The sequence below is a fragment of the Arachis hypogaea genome, chromosome 8 (assembly GCF_003086295.3).
Source record: "Arachis hypogaea cultivar Tifrunner chromosome 8, arahy.Tifrunner.gnm2.J5K5, whole genome shotgun sequence".
Lineage (NCBI taxonomy): Eukaryota > Viridiplantae > Streptophyta > Magnoliopsida > Fabales > Fabaceae > Arachis > Arachis hypogaea.
Genome location: NC_092043.1, coordinates 10,820,038 through 10,836,806, shown reverse-complemented (window position 1 = coordinate 10,836,806; position 16,769 = coordinate 10,820,038). Strand labels below are relative to the sequence as shown.

General features: G+C 37.1%; 1 protein-coding gene across 1 annotated transcript; it reads left to right on the top strand.

Moving 5' to 3' along the window:
- Positions 1-2,992: 2,992 nt before the first annotated feature.
- On the top strand, positions 2,993-4,227 carry LOC112704990 (uncharacterized). The gene is made up of 2 exons (XM_025755853.1): positions 2,993-3,051; positions 3,333-4,227. Exons 1-2 carry the CDS (start codon positions 2,993-2,995, stop codon positions 4,225-4,227), a joined length of 954 nt encoding a protein of 317 aa, XP_025611638.1.
- The last annotated feature ends 12,542 nt before the right edge of the window (positions 4,228-16,769 follow it).

The following is a 16,769-nucleotide window of genomic DNA, read 5'->3' as shown; positions in this document are numbered from 1 at the left end:
CACACCATGTTTGAATCGTAGCAGTGGTGGTTAGGTTATTGTGAGTGAATGAGTAGGGCTCGCAATATATATTTTATTTGTGGGTATTTAATTTAGATCAATCTGTTTGAATAGGGTTGTTTATTTTACCCGTTGTAGGTAGAGTAGGGTGCTAATTTGTCTGCGGATAAGGTAGGATACGAGTTTAGGGTATATCTTATCCTACCCAATCTACACTCTTAATATATTATATAATATATATGTAAAAGTTATGTATATAGTGAAAAAAGTGAGTCTTGTACTTATAATCTTTTTTTTATAAAAATTTGAAATAATCACTAAGTTAGTTAATGATCATATTATTTGTAATTTTATGTTAGATTTTTTAAGATTTTATTATTTTTAATTTTAATTTAAACTTAATTTTTTATTTTCTATTTTATTAATATGTATAAAATTTGGAATGGTTGAATTTTATATTTATTTGAATTTTTTTTTTGTTTCTGGGGGATAGGATCGAGAGTAGAGTAGGGTTTAAAACTTTAGGGTGTGAGTAGGGTTAGGGTTGAGAGATTCTCAACCCGCGGATAAGATAGGATAGAGTTTTAAAAAAGCTTTTAACCCGCAGGTAGGATTAGAGTAGAGTCTAAACCCTACCCTACCCTACCCATTGACAACCCTATGTATGAGTATGTTTGTATGACCAAAAAAAAAAAGAAAAAGAAGTTAATATACAGTGATATAATATTCTATTCATATGTGTCTTACTATTGATAACTTTTTTTTTTTTTGCCTCAAATCAAAGTAATAATAGTCTTCATTGAATAAAAATTAATAGACGTTATTTATTAAATTATATATAAATATTGGACGATTCACTTTGATAATTTTTAATGGTTATAGTTATTATATATTTGTGAATAGAATATTTTCACAATAATATAATAGTAGAATTTTTTTTGGCTTACAATTATAATAGTAATTAACAAAATACTTTAATTTCGAACAATATCCTAGAGTGTTGGAAATAAATTTAAATTTTATTTGAAATTCATAAAAATACAAATTTTCATTCTCTTCTTGAGAGAGTAAACTGATTTTAAAATGGGTCGGAGAGCCCCACCAACCAAAATAGGTTCAAAATGCTAGCTCATCTCGATTTATGGTGGATTAACGGTTCAAAATGCTAGCTCATCTTGGTTTGTGGTGGATTAACCGACTAGTCCGCTTAACTTTAAAAAAAATTATTAAAATTAATAAAAAATAATAATTAAAAAATTAAATACAAATAAAAAATAGTCAAATTACAATATAATTTTTTTACTATCTATTTTTAAATTTTTAACTTCATTAAAATTGTTCAAAACAATATTTATTAATAGAACTATTTTTATTTTAAAAAATAAGTCACATAATTTGAACATATATACGAAAGTGTAAAATAAAATAAATAAAATTAATAACTAAAAAAAATAAAAACAAAAAGTAAAAAAAGTATTTAAAATTTATACTTATTAATTTATAGAACTAATTATTCTTTTATTTAATAAAATAAAAATAAAAATCTTTGGTTCAATAAATCGACCCATCCGCCCCACCAAAATCTACAAATTTGGCGGATTAGCCCAATAGGTTCGGCCTATTTTAACGCCTCTAATCAACATACTGTTTAATTTATCAATATTTACGTTGAAAAGGTTTATATTTCTAATAACAAGAAATTAAGTACTTTACAAAAATTAATAATATACCAATGCTATAGAAATCAAGAAGTTGGACAATGTTGAGTAAAGTGACCTTTAAAATTATTTGATATTATATTTATATAAGTTATTAAGAAATTGAGTACATTTTTTATATATAATATTTATTTCAGTACATTATTTTTTGTTTTGCATAAACATAAGTTATTTAATCAACAATAATCTGACCAAGTAATATTTAAAATAGTCAAACACTAAGATTATTTAGCAAATTAAAAGCTCATTCTTGTAACAAATTATTTTTAATATAATTGAAGTCAGGTTGGAGAAATGATCCAGCGATAGTAAGGTGAGAATCGATACCTATATGATAACTATTTATAAAATACAATTCTTATATATCATAAACACATATGAGATAGATCATTTGTGCCCAATTTTGTATTAAAAAAACCCATTTAATATAAATAACTTTACTCATTGGGGTGATTGTCGAAGCTAGCTTAGCTTGTGAAAATGGAAAATGTGACGTTGCGAACTTACCATCAAACAGAAAATTATTGAACAAAAAGAAAAGTTAAGAATAACACATATAATCATATTTAGTTTTCTACTTTATAATTCAAAACAAAATTGAATACAAAAAATCACAGATATTAGAAGGAATTTTACATATGTATCAGCACACTGAGTTAGTGATACACGGGAAATTTTATGATAAATACTTTTATGCAGTGTCATGGCCAAATGGTAACGCATAAAGTCGAGAATAGATGTGAGTACAGGACTACCGGATATGGATATGTGAAGTGATTTCATTGTTTTTGTTTCGTCCGTTGGCTATACTTTGGTTCATTGTTTTTGTTTTTTGTTCTTCTAACGGACTTATCCCATGTCAACTCAAATGGGTATAGGAATTTTTCCGCAAATCTCTCTAAAGAAGCTCACTAAAAAGAAGTTGTAGCACAGCAATTCTATAAATATATCCACTCTTGACATGAAAGAGGTACGTTATTCATTCTGAATAACTCATATTTATCCTCTACTCTTACTAACTTGAGCGTTGGAGTCTTTTGTAGGTGCCCAACGCCGCCGTCCTTACAAGAAGACGATGCTCCTTCCTCTCACTCCCAAGGAAAGCAAGTTCAAGTACTAGCAGAATAGGCTAAACCTCGGAGTCTACTTTCACACAGGAACATTTGGCGCCCACCGTGGGGTCCGAAAAGTTACACTAACCCCACTTTCTTTCTACATTGCATTTTGTGTTCTTCTCTTATATAGGGTTTATCAACCTTTCGACATGGCTGATAATGGAGCTCATCAACTCAGTTGTGGCCCAGATGGCTGAGCTGCAAGCAGAAGTCAAGAGGTTAGCAGAGCTATCAACCCAGAACAACAAACGAGAGGAGGGTAATTCCAAAGGCTCAACCCAAGGCGGCACCGATCTAATAGGTGTCAACCCCCCAAGGAGAAACTGACCTTGGACAACCCATTCTCTGAAGAAATCACGAATTATCAAATGCCGAATCATTTCACACTTCCTTCCTCTCTTGAGCCATATAAGGGGATTGGTGACTCCCGGGCTCACATTAAAAAATTTTAGTCTATGATATTTTTTAACGGACCTAATAACGATCCTGTGCTTTGCAGAGCTTTCCCTACTTACCTTGACGGAGCTGCTTTGCTTTGGTTTTCGAAATTACCTGCAGGATCAATCGCTTCCTTCAAGGAACTAGCAAGGTCTTTCATCGACTACTTTGCAGCAGCACGAATCTACATACACGGATCGGACTACCTCAACACCATCCGCCAGGGTCCACAAGAAAGCTTGAAGGATTATATGACCAGGTTTATAGAAGCCACCATGGAAATACCTGATCTAAATCCTGCCGTCCACCTACATGCCCTCAAAGCCGGTCTCCGACCCGAAAAGTTCAGAGAAATAATCGCGGTTACAAAGCCGAAGACACTAGAAGAGTTCCGGAAAAGAGAAGCTGGACAAATGGAGATTGAAGAACTCCGTGAGGCCGACAAAACCGAAAGAAGACCAAGAAGGGAAGACGACAGAAGACCAAGGTCGGTGAGCACTAAAGACCTCGGCAAACCATTCAAGCTCACCCCAAAATTTGACAACTACACCAGATTCAATACGAAGAGGGAAAAGATAATCAAAGAAATACTCAACGCCAAAATTATAAAACCACCAGCAAGAACTGGGAGCTACCAAGATCAGCGATTTGTTGACAAAAGCAAACACTGTGCCTTCCACCAGAAGTATGGTCACACAACCGACGAGTGCGTGATTGCCAAAAATCTCCTAGAAAGATTAGCTTGGCAGGGCCTCCTAGATAAGTACATCGAAGGAAGGAAGTATAAGGAGAGCGACAGGAACAAAGAAGAATGCCAGCAAACCTCGGCAAGCAAGGACACCAATAAATGGTCAAACAACAACCCACCTAAAGGGGTTATAAACTGCATATCCGGGGATTCGCGGGGGGAGGCGAAACAACCTCGGCACGGAAGCGAAGCTACCATGCAATGCTAGCAATCGAAGGAACAACGCCACCAAATAACAAAAATACGCCTGACCTAGAAATCACTTTCAACCAGACTGACATATGCTCGGCCGCCCCTCACTCAGACGATCCGGTGGTAATCTCTATCCAAATAGACGACCTTTTGGTAAGAAAAGTCCTTTTGGACCTAGGTAGTAGTGTAGATGTCCTCTTTTACTCTACTTTTTCAAAAATGGATCTATCTGAAAAACTAATGCAACCCTCATCCAGAGAATTAGTAGGGTTCTCCGGAGAAAGAGTGCCGATCAAGGGTTATATATGGCTAAGGACAACGATGGGAGATGACCCGTTTTCAAGAACCATAGACATACAATACCTAATAGTTTACTGTCCCAGTCCTTATAATATTATTCTCGAAAGACCTGCTCTGAACATGTTCAGAGCAGTCATATCTACTTTTCATCTATGTGTTAAATTTCAGGCACAAGGCGGCAAGATAGCGACAATATATTCTGACCGCCAACAAGCTCGGCAATGCTATAATGCAAGCCTAAAGAGGTCGGATACAAGCCAGAAACAACATGAAGTCCAATCAATACATGGCACAGAAGTTTTGTCCCTAGCCGAGCTTGATCCTTGAGGGGACACCCAAGAACGACCTCAACCAGTAGATAAGCTCCAGAAGATTCAACTGACCCGCACGCCAGAACATTTGGCGCCCACCGTGGGGCCGAAATTAAATAACCCAACGACAACCTTTTGTTATTATTCTTACAGGTCCACGGTTGATGATGTTCTTTCACCTACTCATGATGATGAACTTGTGGCAATGAACATCACTCTCCAAGTGGAGGCAAGAGAAAACGACCAATCTTCTGAATGGAGCAAAAACGAGAGAAATTAAGAAAGGGGCCAAATAAACTAATTTCGCTCCACCGAAGTTCATAAAGTTGGAATTATATTCGAGTTTTTAACCAAATTTAACAATCTTTTATAATTTATTAACTTATCATTTATTCTATCTTTTCGGTGATAGTAAATCTTCTTTACATTTATTTTAAATTCACGTATTACTTGTGAATTAGTATTCGCTTTATTTCTTATTTTACACTGCTTTGCTCTAATCATAATATTTATTATTATGCCGAATTCCTCTTTTTTCTTCTTCTTGTGTTGTCGACTATAAAAAGTTTAAGAACTTACTATAGTAATGACACTTTCTTATTGATTTCTACCAAATTAGCATAATACATAACTACTTATTCCTATTGACATGTTAACAAGCTACATTTGTTCTTATTCTTTCTCAATTATTTTCATGTATTATTGAAAACTTCTTTATTTGTTGTTTATATTATTATTATTATTAGCAATTACTGCTTGTTCTTCAACTAATTACTTAATGTTCATGCTGTCTTATTCGTATTTTTTCAATTATTCGGAATGTCGAAGCTTAATTTTAACTTTAGCCAATAAATTTAGACTGTATTTAACAAAATTTTTTCTTAGTGCTTGTTTGGGCGCCATTATTTTGATAAAAAAAAATCTTTTTTATTGAAAAAATATTTTTTTATTTTTTAGTGTGTTTGGCAAATTTTTAGTAGTAAAAGTAAAAACACTAGAAAAATCAGAAAAACATCTTTTTCGAGAAGCTATAATTTACATCTTTTTTTAAAAGATCTTTTTTCCTTAAAAAAAAGATGTTTTTCATATAATAAATAAATAAAAAAGTACTTTTATATTGTTATACCCAAACATAATTGATAAATAAAAAGATCTTTTTACATGAGATACCCAAACATAAAATTACTTTTACTTTTACATAAGATCTTTTAAAAAAAGACAACTCAAAAAAAGATCTTTTTTTAAAAGCTCACCCAAACAAGCTCTTAATGTATTGACGATTGGAACAGGAGATGTTTAATATGTCTTCAATTTTTCACCTTCAACTTACGAGAATGGACCTCTATCACACGTGAGCAAATTTCAGCTCCTCCTCTATCAACTCAAACCAAGTTAACCGAGTTATAACTTATGAACCTTACCTATAAGTCGTAGTTGACATTTCTACTTCGGTAAAATTATGTATATGTATAATCTAATTTGCTCATATAAATTTTTTATGTCAACTTTCAATACATCATAACTTCTTACGAAGTATTTGCTACTCTATATATTTGAATTGCTTCACATTATGTATGTATCTTATCATATATCAAAATCAATCAATCAATCCATCCGAAAATAAAATTGGCTATTATTTCAATCCATTTTATTTATGGTACAAATCTTTATTATTCAATATTCAATAATTAATTGCTTTGAGTAAGAAATTCGTCAATAAGTTGCTGTGAGTTGGAAAAATTCTCAAGACAATTGATCATTACATCCTCGGATCATACAATCAATTTGGTCAACGAATACATATTTTCAAACTTTTCAGTTCGTGTGAATCAAATACTATATGCCATCCATGAAAAATTGTTCTCAAGCAGAAAAGTATCCCCCACACAATTATATTGATCGAACAACTCTTACCATTCAATTGGTTTTGAATAAATATCAACTAACTGACTAAGTTTGGGGGCTACCACTCATTGAATAGCCTTAACTATCTCACATTCTAATCTTTTTTTATTCATATTTATTTATTTGTTTATCTATTTCATCTGTTTGATCGTTCACAATCTTTCAATATCACTTTTTCACTACCAATTTTTTTCAATTTTTCCTCTCTTTTCAATCTAACAAGTTGCGTTTGGGGGCTGCTGTAATCATAATTCCGATTTATAGGTCGGAAGCTCAACCTGTTTAATTAAAAATTTTCACAGGTCAAGCTTGGGGGCTATGTTCCCTCCGTTGGCTATACTTCGGCTCAGGTAAAACTATAAATCGGAATCTAGTTAAAACTAAATACACACATGCTATATCAGGAGTATGTGGAGAGTACGTGTTTTGCTCTCCTAACGGACTGATGATTGGATTTTTGATGGTATAGAATTTCACAAATGAATTCTCGTTGCAAGTATAGTTTCTAAACCAATCAATAATCCTTTCATACAAAAAGTTGTTTGTCACTAGTACAAACCCCTAAAATTTATAAACCGAAGTATTTAAACCTCAGGTCGTTCTCCCTAGGAATTATAATAAAGTGTCTTGTTATTGGTTGTGAGTTATTTTGGGGTTTTTGGATAAGAAGCATGAAAAGTAAATGGCAATGAAAATAAACTAACAACTATAAAAGGCTCTTGGCAAGGTATGAGAACTAGAAGTTCTATCCTAGTTATCCTTCTCAATTGTGATGAGAATTGTTCATTGCTACCACTTAGTTAACCCTTACTAAATAAAAGAAAGTCAAGTGGATGAATTGACTTGAGTCACAAGTCCTAGCCAACTCCCAAGGAAAGACTAGCTTTAGTGCACTCCAAACCAATTAGCAATCTCTCCAATTATCAATCAACAAAGGAATTAGATAACTCAAGTGTCACTAATTACTCTACCTAGGCCAAGAGGAACAAAATCTACACTATATCTAGAAGAGGCATTTCAACAAACACATAAAAGGCAATAAAAGTAATCAACATAAATTGCAAGAATTAAAGAGAGATGTAACTACAAAGGCAAGAGATCAACAATAGAAAAGTAAATAAGAACAACTATTATAAATTACCTCTTATTGAATTGAGAGAAAATGGAAGGAAGAATAGTAGATCTACAACAAAGTATAAGAACATCATAAAGGAAATTACAACAAAAGAATAAAAGAAGAATGAATCTAACACCAAGGAATTGAGATGTAGAAGTAGAAGAAAGCAAAGATTAAAACCTAGATCTAAGAACTAATCCTAATCCTAATTCTAGAGAGAAGTGATAGCTTCTCTCTCTAGAAACTACTTCTAAACTAATCCTAATGTGTGTGTATGAACTCTTCTCTCTTCAATCCTTGGCTTTAAATAGCATCTTTGGCGCCAAAGTTGGTTGGGATTGGGCCCCACAACCCTTGAGAATTCGTTGGTCACGTTTTCATTAAAAAATCATAAACCAACACCGACGCATACGTGCACAGCACGCGTACGCTCCATGGGGTGATTCGCAGGTGCGCGCAAGCGCCAGGTGCGCGCGCGCGTCCATGGGCGAGTTCAACTTCTTTGACTTTTTATGATTTCTCCACTTTGCATGCTTTCCCTCTTCACTCCTTTGATCCATTCCTAGCCTTTTCAGTCTGAAATCACTAACAAACATATCAAGGCATCTAGTGGAATCAAAGGGAGATTAAAACCATCAAATTAAGGGTTTAAAAGCATGTTTTCACATCTAAGCACAAATAAGGAGACAATCACAAAACCATGCTATTTCATTGAATAAATGTGGGTAAAAGGTGATAAAAGCTCTTAAAATCAATACAAGATAAACCATCAAAACAGGGTTTATCACGGACTTATCCCATAAAATCAAGCAACTACGTGCCAACCCAAATGGGCACAGAATCTCTCCGCAAATCTCTCTAAAGAAGCTCACTAAAGAGTAGTTGTAGCACAGCAATTCTATAAATATATCCACTCTTGACATGAAAGAGGTGCGTTATTCATTCTGAATAACTCATATTTATCTTCTACTCTTACTAACTTGAGCGTTGGAGTCCCTTTGCAGGTGTCCAACGCCGCCGTCCTTACAAGAAGACGATGTTCCTTCCTCTCATTTCCAAGGAAAGCAAGTTCAAGCACTAGCATAACAGGCTAAACCTCGGAGTCTACTTTCACACAGGAACAGGTAACATACATCGGTCAAGCACTACAGGGACAAAAGAGGTCAGAGCTGATAAGAGTATTACAAGCCAATGCTGATCTATTCGCCTGGACCCCAGCAGACATGCCCGGCATAAGCCTAGACATAATCTGCCACAAACTGGCCACTGACAGAACAAGCCGACCTATAGCTCAGAAGAAGAGGAACCTCGGGGCAGAAAAATCAAGGGCAGCCTTAGAAGAAACAGAGAAGCTCCTTAAAGCCAACTTCATCAAAGAAATCCGCTTCACCACATGGCTCTCAAACGTGGTAATGGTAAGAAAAAACTCAGGTAAATGGCGCATGTGCGTCGACTTTACAGATTTAAACAAAGCATGCCCTAAAGATGCTTACCCTTTGCTGTGCATCGATAAACTCATAGATAATGCATCAGGTTTCAAAAGCTTAAGCTTCATGGATGCATACTCTGGCTACAACCAGATCCTCATGCATCCAGAAGACCAAAGCAAGACAGCATTTATAACTGAACATGGTAATTTCTGTTATAGAGTCATGCCATTTGGTCTAAAGAATGCAGGTGCAAGCTACCAACGACTGATGGACAAAGTATTCCGGCACCAAATAGGTCGGAACATAGAAATTTATGTGGACGATATGGTCGCCAAGACCACCCAAGAGCGGTCACACTACAACGACCTCAAGGAAATATTCGAACAGATCCGATCATACAATATGAGACTCAACCCGGAAAAATGCGCCTTCGGAGTTCAAGGAGGTAAATTCCTCGGATTTATGCTAACCTCACGAGGAATTAAAGCGAACCCTAAAAAATGCGAAGCAATATTCAACATGGCAAGCCCTAAAACGATGAAAGAGGTACAACAATTAGCAGGAAGGGTAGCCGCACTATCTCGATTCTTGCTAGCAGTATCAAGCCGATCATACCTGTTCTTCCAGACGATCTTAAAGAATAAAAAATTCTAATGGACAAAAGAATGCGAGAAGGCATTTGCCGAGCTTAAAACTATCTTATCATCACCACCCGTGCTGCAAAGACCTGGAGTCGGTAAACCCCTATATTTATATTTGTCTATTTCCAATTACTCTATAAGCTCGGCTCTTGTCATTAAGACAGCTAGTATACTTCATCAGCAGAGTCATGCAACCAACGGAACAAAGGTATCCGAGGATAGAGCAGCTAGCCTTAACACTCGTGGTCACAGCAAGAAGACTAAGGCATTATTTCCAAGTCACACAATAATAGTAAGGACAAAACACCCATTAAGGCAAATACTCACAAAACCAGAACTGGCCGGACGTTTGACCAAATGGTCAATCGAGCTCTCAGAATTTGACATTCAGTTTTAACCAAGATCAGCCCTCAAAGCACAGATCCTCGCCGACTTCATCACGGAACTGACTCCTGACGAGCACAACAAAACATGGGAGTTACATGTGGACGGAGCGTCAAGTCAGGAAGGAAGTGGGGCTAGGATAATCCTAAAAGAAGGAGACGAAGTGGTAGCCGAACAAGCCTCGCAGTTCCATTTTTCGGCAAGCAACAACCAGGACGAGTACGAGGCCCTCATAGCAGGACTCAAACTCGCCCTAAGCCACCAAGTACAAAACCTGACAGCCCATTGTGACTCCCTTTTGGTAGTCCAGCAGATCTGAGGAGAGTTCCAGGTAAAAGATCCCTTGCTAGAGCAATATTGGCTCATAGCAAAGGATCTCATTTCAAAATTCAGCTCGTTTACTATACTACATGTGCATAGAGAAAAGAATGTTAGAGCATACATATTATCCAAACTCGCCGCCACTAGGGCAGATACACAAACATCAGCACTATCACAACTTACACTCACAAAACCCAGCATTGAACTATTACGCATAGAAAACATTAACCGCCTGCATGACTGGAGAACACCTTTTCTTGAGTACATAAATACAAGCACCATACCCAGGGATGAGCTCAACCCACAACACTTCAGACGTAAGGCGAGCTTCTACACAAAGATAGCGGGAGAGCTGTACAGGCGCGGTTTCTCACAACCATTGCTAAAATGCTTAAGCAAAGATGAAGCAAAAGAGGTGATGGACAAAGTTCACGAGGGCGTATGTGGAAACCACATGGGAGGATGAGCTCTCACCACAAAGATAGCCCGAACAGGATACTATTGGCCGACCATGAAGAGGGATTGCATAACAAAAGTCAAGACATGTGACAAATGCCAAAAGCACGAAGCCATCTCTACAAAGCCGGCCGAGGTATTACACACCATGGAGGTAAGCTGGCCTTTCCACAGATGGGGGATCGATATCCTCGGCCCATTTCCAATAGCACCAGGACAGGTAAAATTTCTTTTAGTATCAATAGACTACTTCTTAAAATGGATAGAAGCACAACCCTTAGCAAGAATAACAGCCAAAAAGGTACAATCTTTTATATGGAAAAACATAATATGCCGATTTGGAATACCAAGGAAAATAATATCAGACAATGGTAGACAATTTACAGATAATAAGCTCCGCTCATTTCTAAAAAAATTTAATATACATCATCATTTTATCTCGGTCGAACACCCACAAACCAATGGGCAGGCCGAAGCTGCTAACCGAGTTGTATTACAGGCAATAAAGAGAAAGCTCGATAATGCGAAGGGAGAATGGGTCGAGCTAATCCCGAAAATATTGTGGAGCTACAACACCACAGTACAAAACACTACAGGAGAGACACCCTTCAGGTTAGTCTATGGTTCAGAAGCATTAATCCCTGTAGAAATCGGGGTCCCCACGTTAAGAGCCGAGCTATACGACGAACAACATAATATAAGAGCCAGAAATGTCGAGCTTGACCTGGCCGAGGAAGACAGGGAAATCGCCGCCATCAAACAAATAGCCAGAAACAACTGGCAGAAAGGAAGCACAATAATAAAATTGTGCCGAGGACATTCATGGAGGGCGATCTAGTCCTCAGACGAACAGAAGAAGCCAGACGACCTCATTCACATGGCAAGCTAGCCACAAATTGGGAAGGCCCATTCCGAATATCAAAAGTACTCAGAATGGGGGCTTACCAACTTCAGACATTACAAGGCAACACAATGTCAGGAAACTGGAATGTTTCCTCCCTAAAAATGTACAGATCATGACTTGTACAATCGGCGAATAAAGGTACTCTTTTTCCCCCTTAGAGTTTTTTCCAAAAAGGGTCTTGCCTAAAGAGGGTTTTAATGAGGCCGGACACACAATACATTCAAAGAAATGCGAATGACTATTGTCAGACAATTCCAATTCTAAACAACAAATCCGGAAACAATAAAGCATATGCTAACAACATCATAGTAAACGATATTTTCAAACTTGTCCAAAACATGGCCGAAACAAAAAACATCATTCAAGTTTCAAAACAAAAAATGAGAATAAGTACAGTTAAACAGACCAAAACATCGGTCTACAAAGCTAAACTCGGCCAAACAGAAAATAAGTTACAAATATACAAATCAAGAAGGATCATTCTCATCATGCTCCTCGGCAGTACCATCCACGATCATTTTTCCACCAACCACGATCTTAGTCACGTCCAAACGGTCACAGTCAAAGTCAGGAGCCAAGAAGAAGATCTGGCTAACAGCACGATCAAAGCCAGAGAAAAACATCTCCATTCCTACCTCCTCCAATTCATGAACCCGAGCAGTTAACTTCCCTTTGGAAACATCACTCTCTTTCATGTCAGCTTGCAACAACCGAACCTGATCCCTTAATCGAACAACCTCCTCCTCAGAATCCTTTGCCCTGGCTATAGCACTAACCATGTCATCATCTTTCTCCTTCAAAGACGTCTCCAACTCAGCAACTCTTTCCTTATAAGATTTCTCAAGCTGAGAAGCCTTATCTACAACCTCCTGTTGTTCAGCGCCTATAAGCTCGGTAGTACGACCAACACATAGTAAACGAGAGGCAACGATCTACAAAAATCACAAAACATAAGGATCAAAAATACCAAAAGAAAATAAAAGAGCCCAAAAAGAAAACCGACCTGAAAAAACTTTCCAAGGGCCTTCATGCCAACCCGTCGAGTCATGAGCATGTCCCCCAGGTACTGGGACGCCATATCCGAAAGCTCGGTGAAATTGAATTGATCACTCCATAAAGACTGAGAACTAGACCCAGGAACGAAGCCATGAAGTTTCTTCTAACGGTCAAAAGCAACCCCACCAACCCCATGGGCCTCCTGCTCGCCCTCCGAGATGATCTCTAACGACCTGTCATTATCATCCCTCCTCCTCTTATATGAAGACGTCGGCTGGGCAGCAGAATAAGCAACTTGACCACATTCGTCCTTCTGCACCCCTGCACCACCAGTACCTTTCTCTTTCTTCTTCTTCAAGAAGGAGTGAAACTTCGTCGGGTCAAGAAGAGGAACACGGCCACCTGAAAGCACCAAAAGTTAGAAAACATAACAACATCAACAAACCTAATAACAGACAAACAACGATACCTATATACGCTTTCAAGCCCTTATTATCACCAGAGTCATACAAATACAAAAATTCAGAAATCGATAAACACTCTTCGGCAGCGAAGCTTTCAACCAAGAAATCTAAAAGGGAATCTTCCTACTCACTCCGCTCAGAGGCCTCAAGAATCTGACTCGGCTCAGAACACCAGTAAAGAGGAAACCTCTCAATAAGCTCATTATCCAAATAGAACGGGTACTCAGTCTCAGCTGTCCTAACTTTAACAAACAGGGATTTAAAATTCTTGAACAAAGATTTGTACAGGAGAAACAAGGAACGACCCGGGAAACTACTAAGACAAACCCACAAACCCTTTCAAACGCCTTTTGACTGAAACAGAGAGAAAAATAGGGACAACGAACAAGGAAAAGAGAAGAAATCCATCAAGCACTCAAAGGCACGAAGAAATGCCCAGGAATTTGGGTGAAGTTGTGATGGTGCGCAATTGAGCTGCGTAAAAACGTCACACTCAAAAGAAGTAAAGGGAAATCTCACACCAAGTTCAACGATACAAGGGGTATACATGTAGAAATACCCCCAATCGCCCCTCCTCTCACAAACCCTATCAGTATCAGAACAGGGAAGGAGTTCAACAGCAGCAACAGAACCGCCCCTAACAGGATTTAGACTACTCAAATTAGATATGGACTCGGCAGTGGTAAACGAGGAAGAACGAGTCCGAACATCGTCATGGACCCAATGATACGGATCATCTTCCCTCTCCTCAACCGCTTTCAACTTTTCTTTCCCATTCTCTCTCGCCATAGAAGTAATAGTAAAAAGCAACGAAAAAAAACACTAACCTTGCAAAGACATGAGGAAGGTTAAACCGTAAAAAACATAGCAGCAAAATGTAAAGTCCCGAAGAAAGGTGCAGTTATTATTGCAAGCCCACTAAATTAGTGAGAATCTTAGTCAATAACTACCACTAACGTGGGAAATAAAAAAAATATAAAGGCACATTAAATGAGGCACGCCCCGCAAGAGTAACCAAAAAGTCTCCCCAATTTCTTTTTCAAATTCCTTCAATGGGCCACAGAGGCCCAGCAACAACAAAAAGCTATAAGGCCACAAAAGAAGGGAGTCAACAACAAATCAACTAAAGTTCGCCTATCGTTCTTCCGTACAACACTAGCCGAACTTGGGGGCTATGACGTGTACCCCGCCAACCTCGGAGATAAACCCACAACTGATTACCGACCTAAGAACTCGGAAAAATTAAACAAAAGTAGAAACTCCCAACTAAATCGTGGACAGGTCAGCATTATCTCTCAATCATCACCCACAACCATGGAACTCACTCCCTCAAATCCGATCACGACTCTACACAGGTCAAATATATCAATAACGGCACTCACCTAACATTTTAAAGCAAACAAACTGACACACTACTCGTCTATAAAAACAAACCTAATAAACCACGAAGAGTCAGGTCACATAACTCATTTCAGTTTACACTTTTTATTCTTAGATAACTCATATACTTACTTGAGCGTCGGATTGCTTTTTGCAGGAGCTCCCGCCGCCGTGTTTCAGAGGGCCGAGGTCAAATCGCATCATTGGACCTTGACGACGCATAGCTCGACCAAGGATCCAAGCACTCAACTGAAAGCCCTATACCTCGGCACAATCAGGACGGAACAGTTTTTATTTTAAATTTTTGATTGCTTTGGGAAGAATAAATAATTAGGAGTTAATCACTAATTTATAAATGATTAGATAATAGGCTAATTCATGTGGTGGGTTGTGTGATGTTGGTCAAAAATAAATAAAAAAAAGAAGGTTCCAAAAAAAATAAAGAAGGTCACAAAAATATTTCAAATAGCTAATTAAGGGATACGAACCGAGAATCTTGACCTAAATGTATGCTTTTTCTCGTGACTCTAGTAAAATTACTGTATCTCGAACCATGTTATCTTATCGCCCCAGTTTGTTCCAATAATTATATTTTAAGTTATTGTTTAATAACAAATACATAACATACATATTTGATTATATTCACAATGAAAATTTTATTCAATTTTTTTAAAATAAAAATAATTGAATTCTAAAATATATGTTATTATACCAACCTTAATATTTTAGTGTTTCTTCTTAGTAGTTAAATAATTTGACAATTATTCATGTTTTATAGTTATAAATAGTTATACAAAATTGGATTTAATTTTTATAAAGAGTTTAATTATCTTGTTGGTTTTTAAATATATTTTTTTAATTCGATTTTTATACTGTTTTTAATTTTATAATAAAGACCTTTTATGTCAACAAACATTAAAATTTAAAATATATATCTATATTGACTATCCATATTAGATACAAACTTTTAATTAGGTTCTTTTTAAATTTTTTTCTTTTCAATTGTTAATTCTTGTATTTGATGTACAGTGAAATATAAAATTGTTACGGCCCGACCCAACTGGCCTCATAGCCGACTCGACCCGAGAGAACGGGCAGCGAAGCACCGCGCGCCCGACCCCTTACCCGAACACCTCATCTCCTGAGAGCCAGCTATTGACAGCTGGGGATTAGGGAAGTTCCAGGAACGTGGGTTTGCCCTCGTGAGACCCACCTCACTGAGAGTGTATAAAAGGGGAGGGACCCACTCCTCCCCCAAGGTACGTCACCACAATCCCTACTCTCATACCACTTGCGCACTTTTCTGAGCGTCGAAGTGTTCTTGCAGGTGACACCCTCACTCCACTTGACGTACTCGGAAAGTCGGCCGCTCCATCTCTCATACCCCCGATCCAAAACCAGGCGGAAATCCACCTTCACACCCAAAAGAGACATCCCGAATCGTCCGGTACCCGACCTACCAAACAAAGATATATATTTTTTTACGATGAATTATAAAATATTTAAAACTAAACTATTATACAATGGGTAGCAATTTTTTTCTTTTCCTTACCCATTTTTGGATCGAAAATTTTTTTCATGGGTAACATTACCCAGCCTTTCTGGGCCTCCTAACGAATTATACTAAACACATCCTCAAACAAAAAAAAACCCGTATAACAATGGCCCACTAAACCCACTCCCTATGACTTAATTAGCCAAACCACCAAACCATTCTCCCTAGACCTTTTCTTGAAATGACAAAAGAAAATTACAAATAGGACTTTAACCAAACTAATTAAGCATTGATTATGAATATCCATCGCATGCATCCAACTTCTCTTCTATGGTATTCTCCTTTCATGTGAGTTCTTTTAGAATGAATATTGTTAAGTATGGAGGAAAAATCTATTGAGGCGTGGGGCTTAATATTTTTATCAGCAATTCATCAACAATATCAAATATCATAT

What these genes read in the sequence shown, in the direction of transcription:
- LOC112704990 (XM_025755853.1), top strand. Translation starts at nt 2,993, where the DNA reads ATGGAGCTCATCAACTCAGTTGTGGCCCAGATGGCTGAGCTGCAAGCA. An exon ending in CTGCAAGCAGAAGTCAAGAG is followed by an intron (nt 3,052 to 3,332) that starts GTTAGCAGAGCT and finishes TGTGCTTTGCAG; the next exon opens with AGCTTTCCCTACTTACCTTG.